A 14,839-nucleotide genomic window follows, 5' to 3' on the forward strand; every position below is an offset into this window, starting at 1 on the left:
AGGAGGAAGAGGAGGATTATATTCAATTATGATCAGATCCAGTCATGAAGGTGTGATAAAGACCAATTTTCCACTGTTTAATTACCACAAATCCGATTCAGCTACATAAACAACACTATGACTAAGAAATAAATCATGTTACAGATCTGACTGAGCAGTGAAGACCAAAGGAAAGCTCTGACATTTCCAGATGTTTGTGATTGAAGACTTTTGCATTCTGATTCAAAACAACAGGATGCTTTGTTCAAGTCTCTGCACACATACACCTGCATGTTGTTAATTTCAACTCATTTGACTTGGTATCCAGGAAATTGTCAATTAAGATCCTCTGAAATGTGGAGAGCACGTGTGCCAGCAGCAGAAAGCCGCTCACTCAGTTTCTGCCCACAACCTTGGATGGATTCTACTGCGTTTGAGGCGAGTCGAAATTTATGTTGTGACTGTTCTTTTCACCATCATCAACCACCCAGCAGTCCAGAGACACCACTGCATCCGCCATCAGCAGGAAGCCAGGAGCTCTTGATTAAAACCAGAGGCTGCGTTGAAAGAGGAGCCACTCTTGACACGTTCTGCATTCTGCAGACGTTACCTCACAATTTAGTTTCCACAGGAAACCATTCAGAGAAATATTAATGAACCTATAAATTGATCCGCATACCTTCAGTGTTTCAACATCCTCTTCACAATCGCAGAGTTCGAAATTTATGAAGCCGTTAAAGTTTTTTGAATAAATGTTTATTTAGTAGAAGAATTCAAAGCTGAGAGGGAGTCAAACATTCTGATTTAACCAGGCCTGACATCATTAATGTGAATCACTTTACACATTAAGTTTTGATGCAAACAACACATGATGGTCCCGTCCTGGCGGGTTGAGTAAAGTGTGCGTGGAAAAAAGGTCCGAAAATCACAGGCCAAACACGACACGTTGCTGAAAGGCTAGTTTCATTTTAAAAAGATTCCAGATGGAAAGTTTGGAGAGCCGACCAAGACAAAAGGGAGCTGATGTGCACATCCTGCAATGATTTCCACTAAAGCGCGACATGTTTTGGGTAAAAGACATTTTTGCTGATGTTAGTGAAGATGCTTGTATTGAGGTTGGGTTAAACAGCAGTGACAAAAACAGGTATCAAGCCTGGAGGGGAAAGGAGAAGCTAGGGGCCGCTCAAGTCAAAAAAAGAAAGGAAACAGCGTGAAAGCTTTCCAACAGAGAATTCAAAAGACAGCAAGACACTGACTGAAGGGGTCACCTGAACAACATCAGCCTTTCAGCCAAAACAGGGGCTGAAATGGAAAGAATTACTGAGTTAAAGTGATATTTATGATGAGCTACAAAGCCAAAGGTTTCAGCGTGTACTCTGGAAGAGAGATCGCCATCTTTGTCCAATGTGTTAACAACTACTTTAGAACAGCAGAAGTTACACAAATGAGAGGCCATCCCACAGCCAAAGATGGACTGAAGCGTCCTCAGGACAGAACTGAGCCAGTCCCTGAATTATCAATGCTGGGCCAGAGTTCTTGTGTTTTTTGGTCATTTCTGCTTTGAACCCCTGATCCAGCTAAATGAAAGACCCAGAAACATGGACACAGCTGGCCGCATTCATCACAACACCACCACACCCAAAAATGTGTCCTCGAAATAAGACCATCATTTATAAAATAAGACATGATCCTGCCCAGTGACAGCGACTGTGAACTTATTAGGAGTTTCAGCCCTGGATGAATCATGACTACAGCCCATTCAGTTCCCCTAACAGTTATTAAATCTTTATTCAGTCATTATTTGGCTAAAAAAAATATGTTTCCACTTTAAAGTGAGCAAAATCAATGAGGAGAATCACCACAGGAACACTGAAGGAAGCAGTTTCACTGAAGCCAAAACCTTGAGGCTTGAACGAGAGAGCTGAGCAGAGTGCAGGAAACAACCATACATGAGGGTGATGCTCCCAACTGGGCAGACGTGTTGGATTCAGTCCTTATTTATTCATTACATCCCTGCTCGGCTGCCCAATGCATTTAATCCTAACTGAAAACAAGCGCACAAAGTGGCCAAAAAGGTGTTAATGCTCTGAGTACAAGCAGCACCTCTCTTAATTTAAAATGTGTGGAAAATCTGCAGTGATGCTGCCAGAATTGTGTGAGCATTTATCCCGCATGAGCCAGGAAATGAGGTTTTAGTTTAATGGACACTTGGGAGGACGTTGAGCCGAAAAATATGAAAAAATAGGACAGAATAATTGTTTGGGAAGATTCCGCGGAGACACCTCATCATTCATCATTTTATGTCCTTGATTCTGGCTCTGGATCTCTGGAAACCAAATGAAATTAATCTATTTAAAGATGCCCCATCATCATTCAGTGTGGCAGTGTTCCATCAGTCCAACGGTAAAGATTTTCCATCCCAGCATCACCCTGAACAGCTACAGCCCTGGTAGTTGTCCCATTACTCGGACTTTCCTCAACGAGCAATAAACCCGAAGGAGCAGTTGAAGGCGGCCAAAAGCAGCTGCAGGATATTTACATTTATTACATTTATCGACTAAAGGTGGGTGAAGAGCAGCAGATATGTTAATAACTGAGGACCGTGTCAGAATCAATCCAAACTTGAATAACACCCAAATGCTCCGACCTGGAAATTTAGTATATCCAGCAGGAAATTTATTAGAATTCCATTTATGGGAACTGAAAATCTCCCAAATTTGGAGTGCTATGAAGCATAAAGACACCCTACTAGCCTGACTGGTTTTAAGGTACATACAGAGCTGGTGTATGACCATCAGTCTACAGTGGATCTGATGGGGAAGCATGTGTTGATCCACTACAGATCAAAGACGGTTCAAAAAGAAAGAGGAACGTAGATGAAAGAGACGTGGTGAAGGACGGAATTCCTCCTGATCTGTCAGCTCAACTGCACTAGGCTTGTATTTATATTCCTCACCTTGCAGGATAAGTGGCTACATGCTGTGTCCATGGAAACCATGTGACCAACAGAGCCACAGATTCATCTGAGCATGGCCTCTGTTAGCATAGGCTCTCCAATTCCAACAGCAGCTCCTGCTGATCTACTCCCCACTGTAAATCTCTAAGATTAACTAACCAAATATTTAAAATGACCTTTGGGGATCTAGTTGTTTTAATACATCCATCAGCTCTGGCTCTGTTTATTAACACGCTGCAGGAACAATAAGTCCACCCTCGAAGCCACTTTAGATACCAAGAGGGCGATCATTTGTATTAAACTCCTGCTGATTGTCTGGTTGTCTTCCAGGGTTTGCTCAGAGAACATCAGGTCAGACCTGGAGCACTGATGGTGCAGACAATCGAACAGTATAATGACTCTGGATGCATCAACGGGGGACGGAACACCAGCAGTAAGAGGAAATGAATACCTCGCGCTGGAGCATTTTAAAGAAAAACACTCTCGACATCCATTCACATGTGGTCGAAAGTGTTCCTTTACAAACTCGGGTCACTCGGCTTCATCAAAAGCAGAACTTACCTCCTAAGGTGGTGCCTTGCCCAGTCAGAGCCTCGCCCAGTCCAGAACGGTATCGTGCACTAACAGAAATGTCGTACTCTGTGCCCGGCTGCAGCTTCTTCAGGACAGCAGCCGTGTTGGTGCCCTTCACAGACACTTCATGCCTGGGGCCCCCGCTGGAGGGTCGGTAGGCCAGGCGGTACTGGAGAACATTCCCTGGTGCTGGCTCCCAGGAGACCTTCATGGAGGACACAGTCTCGTCAAAAACCCTCAAGCCTCGTGGGGAACCTTTGGCTGAAAAAATAAAAACAAAACACAATCATTTACCCTGTTTAGATCCTGATTTTACTGTTGAATCCTTTCCTTCCAGTCACATATGTGACATGATTCCACTGGTGTTAATGTCTAATTCCCTCTGCTTCATGACCTGCTTTCATCTGCAACACACTTGAGATCTTCCTGCAGAGTCACCTGGATGTGTAATGTTACTAAGGGCCAATCTGGGATCCAAGCTGCTGCTTTCAATAAACTATTGGGGGGAAAAAAATGCCTCGAGAGGAAAAGCAGATGGAAAAACCAGAAAAGAAAGGCTGCGCAGATGCCATCACTGTGGTGCTTGTTTACGCCCTGGTGTGTCTCTGCTGTTTTGCATTAAGCAGGTTTGTAAATACTTCCAGAAATGGCCAACATCAGCAGCACCAACAACATATCTATGAGGGTTTTGGAGGGTTGTTGCATCCTCTGGCTCTATTTCTTCCACTTCTTGCCCCCCCCCAGTGTTCTGTGCTTCCTTCTGTTTCTCATTCCTTCCCCTGTAAGGCAGGATGGTTCTGATGAAGGGCTGCAGGTTGCACTAAATCCCTTCAGGTCAAAAATGCTCAGAGCTCTTGGCACTTCCAGGAAAGGTTGGAATGAAAGCCTGAACTTGTTTAAATGAGGCTAACAATGAAGGAGGATGTCGAGACCATTCATCGCTCAGACTGACGTTTTTACTGACCCACTGAACAAACACAATAGTCGTTTGCAGCACCTGCTGCTGATCACAGAGCAGCCTTTTGGGGATTCTTCCAGAAAATGTTTGGAATTAAGTCCATTCTGACTTCACGACCTGTGAATTCCTAAACGTCCTCACAGATTATTGTCATATTTGGGCTGATTAGATAATGTTCCTGTGATCCTTTCTGAAGATGCTCTGTGATGTTTTCTAATGCTCCATCATCTGCTGGTAATGGTGAACTCCCTGAGTGGACCAGGGATCTCAGAACTCTGGGTGTAGGATGCAGCTGCACTCACCTTCTGTAGTGGTGCCATCGGTCTGCTGCGCTACTCCAGGGCCACCTTGATATTCAGGGGTGACTGAGACACGGTAAGTGGTCTGAGGTAGAAGGTCCTGCAGCACAACTGTCAACTCCGGGCCGACTGTGAAGGTCTCCAGCTTTGAGCTCTCGTCACCAGCAGGCTCGTAGGTCAGTTTGTAACGAGCAACGTCTCCTGGAGCCGGTCGCCATGACACTCTGAAGCTCTGCGCACTTTCTTCTGTTACTTTTATGTTCTGCACAGAGCCTCGTTCTGCAGACGATGGCAACAAGTTCAAGATTCAGAGATTCAAAAAGAGGTTCTTGTAAACGTTGACTAGCATACCTTCTGTTGTAGTCCCATAGCCCGTCACAGGTAAGCTGGTTCCACTTGCATAGTGAGCGCTAACAGAGACTTCATAGCGGGTCAGGGGGGTGAGGTAGGGGAGGAGAGCAGTGGCGACGTCCCCGGGTACAGACATGGACACATAGTGGGTGTCTTCCCCTTCCGGCTTGAACTGGACCAAATAAGATTCAACATTGTCGGCGTTGATCTGCCAGGAAGTCCTGAAGCTTCTGGGGCCAACATCTGAAAAGGACAGATCCTGCGGCTGGACCAGGCCTGAAGGGGGGAGAGGTAAAAACAAATATTAATGCTAACCCGAAAAATGACATATTTAGAACAAAACCAAACCGAATCCAGCAAGAAGGTCTTTCTAAAGCTTGACTGGAGCCCTCCTGTGCTAACATCAAGTGGTTAGCTCTGATTTACGCAGACACACCCTGACTGCAAACGGTCTCACAGCAGACAGTAAAAAACCAGGAAGTCTCTCCAAAGGTTGTGTCCAGTCAAAGATCTGGAGGAGACTATAAAAGCATTCCCAAGAGGTTCCCAAGAGCTCACTGACCTCCGTCCTTCTGAAATGGAAAAAGTTTAAAACAACAAGGACTCTTGCAACAGCTGGATCTCCCACCAGACTAAGCAATCTACTAACTCCATAATCACTCTTGCTGAGCTCCAGAGAGCTGCGCGAAGATGGAAGGAAGCTCGAGAACTTCCAATCGAGGTGAAGGAACATCTCAAAGATGATCTAGATTGCTCCTGAGGACTCCAAAGGCTGACATTTAAGTATGCTAAAATAGTCTGGACACATGTTCAACAAAAAGGATGAGTGAAGAGACATTTTCTAAAGACCATCTCAGCTCTCACAATGACTTTATCCTTTTAAAAAGTGACTCTTCATCTCATAGAAATCCAGTACTTCTCATGTGTGTCAACGCAAAGTTGTAGTAAAATCACAGTGACGTGACAGTAACATCTTATAGACGAAGCTGCTGGGACAAAGTGAAACCACAGTTGTGATCGGCTCCTGTTGTTGGCTTAAAATAGACTAGCAGATGTTTTTGGGAGGCCAATGACTTCACCAGCAAAACACAAAAAGTCCACTAGTGTTTACAGACACATGAAGGACAAAGATCTCCGCTCTGTGTCCCGTGCTACTAACTGAGCCATATGGTCTGCAGCTCAACAACAGCATTACATAGTGTTTGACCCAGTTTTTATATTTCCATGGGAATCATCTCCAACTTGCAGAGATCAAAAGGTGAACATCTGGAAAAGAAAAAGGGGGGGGTTTGAAGCAGACTCACATGGAGAGGTCCAGGAAATAGTTTAGTTCATGTGGACAATTGTCTGGAAGTCTGCTTCCACCCTCAAGTTCTAAAAATCACTGTTCCTCCATACCAACACTTTTCTGAACAAGTTACTGAGATATGGCACCAACGTGCACATCTCAGCGCAAAAAACGAGGTCATCCCCGAGGATTCGATGGTGGCTTTTACAGAATGAACTTAAAACAATGGCAGCAGCAAAGATGAGTTCTACTCACGTCTCTGGTTGATGAGCTGGAGTTCCTGCTCAATCCTCAGGCAGATGGACTGTGTGAGCTCTTTGGAAATCCTCTGGAAAGCATCAAAGTCTTCCACAGTGTACACGTGGGTCTCCGCGGGTGCGTTGGCGATGGCCTCCAGCTCGGACCGTACGGCATCCTTCACACCCACAGCAAAGATTTCCACATCGGTATTCCTCAGATTGGCCGCTGGCTCCTGGAAGGTGTCGGAGGACTTCCCGTCTGTGATGAGGATGGTGACCCGGGGAACGTTTGCACGCGCCCCTCGGTTGGTCTGAAAGACCGTTTTCCTCACATAGGTCATGGCCTTGCCCGTGTTGGTGGACCCGCCCCGGTACGGGAAAGTCCTCAAAGCCGTGATGACAGCTTCTAGGTTGTTATGAGTGTTCAAGTAGAACTCCGTGTGGGGATCCCGACTGTACTGGACCAAACTGATCTGGACTTTATCTGGCCCGATGTCAAAGGTGTTCACCAACACCTCCAGGAAAGCTCTCACCTTAGCAAAGTTAGCCAAACCAATGCTGTAGGAGCCATCGACAAGCAGGACCACATCAGCCTGAACATCCACCCCGAGGGAACATTCTAGATGAGAAAAATGAGACGTTTGACTGAGCCATCACAAACACGTGCACAGCTAATGTGTACCTAATGCCTTGATGTTATCCATCATTGAACGTGATCAGTTTGTGGATTTAGGCCAGCTCTCTTTTAAACGGAGGTGGGGAAAATGAGGAGAGACGCATCCAACCCTGATATTTCCTCACCCAGTGATACTTTAACCGGCTCCGTCTTCTGCATGACTGTGATGGGCTCGCTGGGCGTGAGGCCCTTCAGGGCGTACAGACTGATCTGGTACTCCACATCTGGAGAAAGGTCTCTGACCACCACCGAGGTCTGGCCCACACCCACGTACACTTCCTGCCGCTTGCTGTCAGCCATCATAGGGATCATCTGCACCTTGTACCCGGAAACTTGTCCGATAGAAGGATCCCAGGTCACCCGCATGGACTTTGAAGCAACCTCCAGGACCTGAAGGTTCGACGCTGGCTCAATAGCTGCAGAAAGCAGAATTTTAGTATGAAAATGAGAATGTGTGAGTGAGATATGTCTCGCTACCACGTCTCTCACCTTCTTCTCCGCTGACAAGCGAGTTGAGTTGCTCTTCAACACCTGCACACACCTGTGAAATGAGCTCCCGCTGCACCTTCTTGATGGTGTCAAAGGTGGCGACGCTGTAGATGTGATTTCTGTAAGGTGTGGAGGCAATCAGCTTCATTTCTGCTTCATCAGTCTGTCCGACCCCTAAAATTAACAAATTATTGATGACAACCTTCTAGCCCTTCGTTTGTTCTGAGCTCAAAGAATCACGTAGGTCAGGATGATGTTCTTCACTGACTGAAGTTGGAGACATTCCCGAGTTAAGCATTCCTACAACATCGTGTACTGCACGTTGTAAATGTAGGACAAAAAAATGTGACCACGCACCGAGGACAAAGACCTCCACCCCTCGACTCCGGAGCTTCTTGGCGTACTGCTCCACTGGATCCTCTGATTTACCATCTGTGATGACCACCAGCACGCTGGGAAAATCTTTCCGGGAACCGGCCTCTTCGGTGAGAGAATTCTCCAGGAGAAAGTTAAGGGCTTGTCCTGGGAAAGGGAAATGGATGAATGCTGTGATGATACTCAGATGCACTTTTAACCAAATTTCCATTTTTAACTGCCAAGTTTTCAAATTCACACATATAAATGATAGATTTCCCAAGTCGGAATAGAGTTAAGTGTTGTGGGAGTGATGCTGGTTACCTGTCATGGTGTCTCCACCCTTGTACGGCAGAGAGCCAATGGCGCGGAGCAGAGCTGGGCGGCTCAGGTGGGTGTTCAGGTTGAACTCCACGCGAGCGTCGCTGCCATACTGGACCACGCCCACTCGGGTTTTGTCCTGCCCGATCTGAAAAGCGCTTGCTGTTGCCGAGATGAAACTGCGGATGTATTTGAAGTTGGCTCTGCCCACGCTCCACGAACCGTCCACCAAGAACAGCACATCGGCCACGGTACCAGCAGAGCATTCTGGGAGAAATATGGAGGCAAACGTGGAAGAGAAGGCAGTAAAAACCATGATTAAATACAGCAAAGTGGAAGATTCTAAAATGTAGCCAAGTATTTGAAATATTCTGCTCCCAAAAACTGAATTTTATCTGATTCTTTGGTTAGATTCTGCGGTTTTGAACTCTGCAAGGCTGAGTGTTGGACTCTCAGAGGCTCAAGGCTCTCTGCAAGTGCTGCTCTGACTTTCTTCTCACGCAACAGAGGGAAAAAACAGTCCGCATTGGCTGGTTGTTGTGCACGACCAGAGCAGCAGTTCTTGTAACTGAGCATCTGGAATAGTTTGGTCTGCTGTGAGCTTGCCCACCGAAGACCCCCAGACTGAGCATGTGCAGGTTCCTCCATGAAGCTGGGAGGAGGACAAATTGAAGACCAAAAGCTTCAGAGTTATAAGAGCCCTAATCTCAACCTAGCTGTACAGGGGGGGTGTTGGGTAGTGATGGACACCCCCCAGAAGGAAAAGCTGAGGTACAACAGTCCACAAATCAAGACATATGACTCAGTATCCTCAGTAAGATCCTTCAGTTAAGGCTTTAATACACAAAAGATGAGGAACTTACTGATCTGATCCGAGACGTCTGGTTTCCGAGACGACCCCCTGGTGCTGCCCGCTGACTCCACTGAAAACAAGCAGCAGGCAGATCAACAAAAAAGTCATGACAGATCTTGACAGACTGTCAAACTGATAGATTAGGATGGATCCCTGCTGCAAAAGCAGAGCAGCTGCCAGAGAAAGGCCCAGTAACTCACGCGTGATCTGGCCGGAGATCGGCAAACTCTCCTCGGATCCAGCAAAGGCAGATATTGTTACAACATAATCCACATCTGCACTCAGATCAGAGATGGAGGTCTTTGTTGCAGATGGTGGCAGTGTAAATTCTTTTGTTGGTTCTTCTAGAAGAATTCAGAGGGAAGCCATTAGGAACCTGTGGCATGGCTTCAGCCAACACCAGGTTGAAAACCACCAACTGTAGACTGGACTGGTACCATGACTACATGATGCCAGACCATAAACTCTGCAAATAATAGACAAATATTCATCCAACCCTTCTATACCTCACTGACATATAGGCACGATGATGCTCTGCAAAATAATGTCAACTAAAATGAGCAATAATGAACCTATCTGATCAGACTGGACTGGTAAGCGCAGTAGAAAATGTTATCTCGCTACTATCAAAGGCTTTGACATTTTTAAATAACTCAGATATTACTTATGCCAATAGATGTTCTAATTTATTGGCTGTTTCCTCTACACTGGCCAGATAATCTTTGAATAATGTAACCAAACGAAGGCTCTCAATGTTAAGGTGGATAAAATAAACTCCAGATGAGCTTACACCGAAGAGTATGTGTCCTTTTAACACTCACAAATAAATAAAATACAGATAAATACCAGCTGCTCGAAAAGAAATAATAAATTTAAAAGAATCACTGGTGCATGGCTAGTGCTAACTGCTAGTTGGCTGGCTAATTACACTTGCTAACAGCACGAAACCTACAGGAAAACCCAACGTTTGAACGTCATAGCAGCTAATTAACTGCTCTCTGATCTATAATCTTCATCTGTCAATCTTGTACATTATGGATCTCCAGCATTTTCGCCGAGTTTGATGGTCTTTAATGGCGTTACTGTAATTCGGAGTAGTTGTACATGAAGTTGAATGATCTATATGTTGGACTCATTGACCTTTACAGCTGGTTAACAGACCATTTCCATGGTTAATTAGGTTTGACAGGTCTTCACGTCGGATTCTAACTGATTCTGACAGCACTCAGAATTTGCTCTTTTCTCGCTTTTACTAATTAATGTTGGCGCATCCAAACGCGCGTAAAGCAGCCCGGTGTCGAGGCTTGCCCCGCGCGCGCAGCCCTCAGGTGTGATGACGCACTCACCTGGACCCCCGCTCACTTGTATCCGGTAACCCTGAATCCTGGAGCGGGGTCTGTTCCACGACATCTGCACCGAGTTCTCCTTTAAAATCTTAAACCTCAGGTCTGACGGTGGTTCCACTGCACAGCACAAAAACACCACCGTTAGTTCCGCAACACCTGGAGCGCGTGTATGTCAAAGGAGCCCCCAACAGTCTGCACTTCCGGGTGAAGTTAGACGCTGAACTGTTGGAGGAAGAGCTCAAAACAAGGTTAGAGGAGTCATTTTTCTGAGGAAAAATGACTGGTGGTGTTAAAAACACAGAGACAAACACAACAACAACAGCTTCACTGACCTCAATATTCAAGGAAAAACAGGTGATATTGTCTTAAATTCCAATTGTAATGAGGCTTTAGAAGCCACTACATCCGATTTGGATCTCAGAATCTGACACGACGATCCCAAAGAAAGTGAATTGAATTGATCCAGTTGAATAGATCAAAGAAGAATTCATGTGTACATGAAAAGTTTCTTCCATATTTGATGCTCTTGGTGTTTATAGACGTTTCATATTTAATCCCAGTGAAGACACATGGACCAACTGTCCTCCAGACTCAATCCAACACAAGAGGCTGAATTGATTGAACACACGCACACACACACACACACACACACACACACACACACACTCACACACACAGCCTGCAGAACTGGTCAGTATTGATTACACAATGGACAACGATCAGGTTGATCCTCTCTGTTGTCTCCATTGTAACCAGGGTGTGAGTGAAGGGCTGTTTGGTGTGTTGAGGGTCCTGACTGGTTTAGTGATGACAATTATGGCGTGAAGACACATTCCAGACGTTCACTACCGTCAGTGGTGCTCGGGGGGGGGGGGGTCCATGCAGGGTGTGTACATGAAAGTTGTTTACAACAACTTGGAGCAAAACAAACAAAACAACTCATGTACACAAAAAGACCAAAGGTTATTGACGCTGTAAATATTTGACAACGATATTCTTCAGGTTGGAGGTCACAAACATCTCACATATTCACCTTTAGTTCACAATCAAAGCATCTTTAGGTACATCCGACATTTAACTTTAGCTCAAACACTGTTGGACCACAGGGGGCGGGGCTTATTTAACTGCAACACTGCTGCGCCAAACCCTCCGCGTTAAGATAACCATTAACTAATCCGATCTAGTTTGACCTAGTCTGATCTAGTCTGATCTAACCTGACCTAGTCTGACCTAGTCTGATCTGATCTAGTCTAACCTAGTCTGATCTGATCTAGTCTGACCTAGTCTGATCTGATCTGAACTAGTCTGATCTGATCTGAACTAGTCTGATCTAGTCTGATCTAACCTGATCTAGTCTGATCTATTATGATCTGGTCTCATCTCTGATTCTAGATTCAATGTTAGTAAAACATTCAACATTCCCTTTAATCCACCAACCAGTTTGATCTGTTAGTGTGGAGATGAAGAATATCGTTGTCAAATATTGTGGTAAAGCCTCAACTCGGGGTCAAGGCTTGACTGGACGGACGGGGGGACAGGATGTCAAAAATGGAGGGACACCAACCTGGTGAGTCATATGGAGAGTCAAGGACGATGCTTCTGTTTCCAGAGGGCCAAAAATTCATAAACAGCTTCCAAAAATAACCAAGAGGGGCTGACACGCACGCACGCAAGCACGCACGCACGCAAATGCTAACCTGTTGATTGATTCCATTCTCTGTTTCTCTCTAGCAGGTAGAGCAGTTCCACATTCACACTCTCCCCCTCTCTCTCCTCCTCCCCCCTCTCTCTTTCCCTCTCCCTCTTTCTCTCCTTCCCTCTCTTTTTCCCTCTCCCTTTCTCTCTCTGTCCTTCCCTCTTTCCTCTCCCTTCCCCCTCTCTCCCCTCTCTCTTGCTCCTTCCCTCCCCCCTCCATCCTCTCCCTTCTCTCTCCCCTACCGTCTCCTTCTCCCCTTCTCTCCCTCTCTCTCCCCTACCCTCTCCTTCTCCCCTTCTCTCCTTCTCTCTCCCCTACCCTCTCCTTCTCTTCTTCTCTCTCCCCTACCGTCTCCTTCTCCCCTTCTCTCCCTCTCTCTCCCCTTCCCTCCCTCTCTCTCCCCTTCCCTCTCCTTCTCCCTTTCTCTCCTTCTCTCTCCCCTACCCTCTCCTTCTCCCCTTCTCTCCTTCTCTCTCCCCTACCCTCTCCTTCTCCCCTTCTCTCTCCCCTACCCTCTCCTTCTCTCCTTCTCTCTCCCCTACCCTCTCCTTCTCCCCTTCTCTCTCCCCTACCCTCTCCTTCTCCCCTTCTCTCCCTCTCTCCCCTACCCTCCTCTTCTCCCCTCTCTTTCTCTCCATCTCTCTCTCCAGGAGATCTTATATCAACAGTTTGACTTGCTGGAGAACTTCTCATCTACAATAACTGAGGCCACACTGTTTTTGCTATTCTGCTCAGATGTTTTTTCTTTCTTCTTTCCTTTCTTTAGAGAGGTTTGAGTGAATTTATCTGCTGGAAAATAAGGTGAAACTCATATTTTTGTCTTTCCGTTCCATCAGGAGAGAGGACGCAGGGAGGAAACTTGAGCACGAGCCATCTGGATTTTTCCTTTCTTTAAAAAAACAGTTTATTACAACCGGTGAACGACAGCGGCCTCCAGTGGTCAAACGGCAGGACTACAGGGGTCGCCTGAAAGTCACCGCACAGACTGAGCTGAATTCAGAAAAAGTTATTTTGTCTCTGTACATTATTCCTACAAACCAGAATGAAAAACAATTAAACATTTCTCGAATTTCTAGATTTTTTTTCCTCTGCTGGTTTCATTTTTCTTTTTCTTTCTCAGTTCAGAAGAGCTTTGGAAAGGTTCAAACTAACCAGATCTGTTTTAATGTTCAAACTGTATTTCTCTGGCATTTGTTGCCTGAAATATAGTAAAAAACAAAATAAATTGTAGGCCAAAAAAAGTGTAAAGTTAAATGAGTACAAATCAATCTCAAAATCACACACGTTGGCTTTTCATTATGTGATATTTTTATTCATATGAAGGAAGGAGGGGAAGTGAAAAGAGATCAAGTGTGAAGGTCGCAGAGCAGAGATGATGGGGGTGAAGGAGGAGTGGCTTTACCTTGATCCTGAGCCCGTGAGGAGGTGGAGAGCAGCAGCGCCAGCAAGGCAGCCGCCGCCAGAGACACCGTGCGCTTCATCTTCAGCTCCGGCGGCTCAGAAGCGCATCAATAAAGCTGCGAGGAAGACGAAAGGTCCGGTTAGAACAAGCAGATTCACTGCAGGCCGAGTCCTCAAAACCTTTCCGAAACCGAAATCCCTTGTGTCATCTAATTGGATTTTAGATGTTCATTTTATACATATATATTAAAAAGTTGGAACCAAAGAGCCAGGCCCCAAGAACAAATAAAACGCACCAATTTAGAACTTTAGAAGCCGATATGATTTTTGAAAAGTGAGAAAATGTAGATCAAAAACGGCTCTTGTCTGATCAGCTCGAGTTATTCATACAGCGGTGGGTACTGTACTGGGTTGAAAATGATCCCAATCAGAGCCAAACAGCGTTAAACGAGCTGACGGTCATTCCACCCTTAAGAATCGCAGCGCACCTCCTGGCGCCGTGCGTAATTACGCACCGTGGTGCCAACAGATACTCCACGAGCGTTTGGCGAAATATCTCCATGTCAACAATAACCAAATAATCAAAGCTAAAATTGTTCTGATAAATCAAGTTCCATACATCACAAGAAACAAATATAAATTCATGATAATATATAACTGACCTAGTTCGGCTGAATTATTAACATTAAACCAAAATGGAAAGTGAGATGGTCCGGTGTGGAAGTCAGGGAGCTCCGGGGGGTTCTGGTCTTCACTGACGCGTCTGCGAGCCTCTTTCCAAGTGGGAAGACTCCCCACACCATCCGCTACTTAACAGGGGGCTGCTCCCAGCTCCGCCGGCCCCGCCGCGCGTTCATACGACACCACCCGGGAGCGAATAGTGAAGTCTAATCTCTCCGAATGCTCGCGCGCGCGCACACACACACACACACACACACACTCACATAGAAAGCTAAATAGTTTTCAGCATTCCTTTCCGGTGATGGTCACGACGCGTCTCTATGCGAGGGGAGACCGCAGCGCAGACCTTTTCGCGGAAAGGGGGACCATCGGGGACCCC

General features: G+C 46.0%; 1 protein-coding gene across 5 annotated transcripts in view; it reads right to left on the bottom strand.

The window, feature by feature from the left end:
* col12a1b (collagen, type XII, alpha 1b) overlaps positions 1–14,713 on the bottom strand; it is a 48,799-nt gene extending 34,086 nt beyond the window's left edge. For 3 of the 5 annotated variants that reach the window (XM_029849523.1, XM_029849521.1, XM_029849520.1), the window contains exons 1-13: positions 14,442–14,713; positions 13,781–13,895; positions 10,683–10,799; positions 9,537–9,680; positions 9,347–9,406; positions 8,487–8,750; positions 8,166–8,330; positions 7,809–7,982; positions 7,445–7,735; positions 6,660–7,262; positions 5,117–5,392; positions 4,769–5,044; positions 3,497–3,769 (exon numbers count right to left, since the gene is read on the bottom strand). In XM_029849523.1, coding sequence (XP_029705383.1) covers positions 3,497–3,769; positions 4,769–5,044; positions 5,117–5,392; positions 6,660–7,262; positions 7,445–7,735; positions 7,809–7,982; positions 8,166–8,330; positions 8,487–8,750; positions 9,347–9,406; positions 9,537–9,680; positions 10,683–10,799; positions 13,781–13,859 — 2,722 coding nt within the window. In that variant the 5' untranslated portion in view covers positions 13,860–13,895; positions 14,442–14,713. The remainder of the gene's footprint in view (positions 1–3,496; positions 3,770–4,768; positions 5,045–5,116; positions 5,393–6,659; positions 7,263–7,444; positions 7,736–7,808; positions 7,983–8,165; positions 8,331–8,486; positions 8,751–9,346; positions 9,407–9,536; positions 9,681–10,682; positions 10,800–13,780; positions 13,896–14,441) is intronic. The other 2 variants (XM_029849522.1, XM_029849524.1) reach the window with 2 other exon arrangements.
* Between the last annotated feature and the right edge of the window lie 126 nt (positions 14,714–14,839).

This window comes from Takifugu rubripes, chromosome 16 (assembly GCF_901000725.2).
Source record: "Takifugu rubripes chromosome 16, fTakRub1.2, whole genome shotgun sequence".
In the NCBI taxonomy this organism is placed as follows: Eukaryota; Metazoa; Chordata; class Actinopteri; order Tetraodontiformes; family Tetraodontidae; genus Takifugu; species Takifugu rubripes.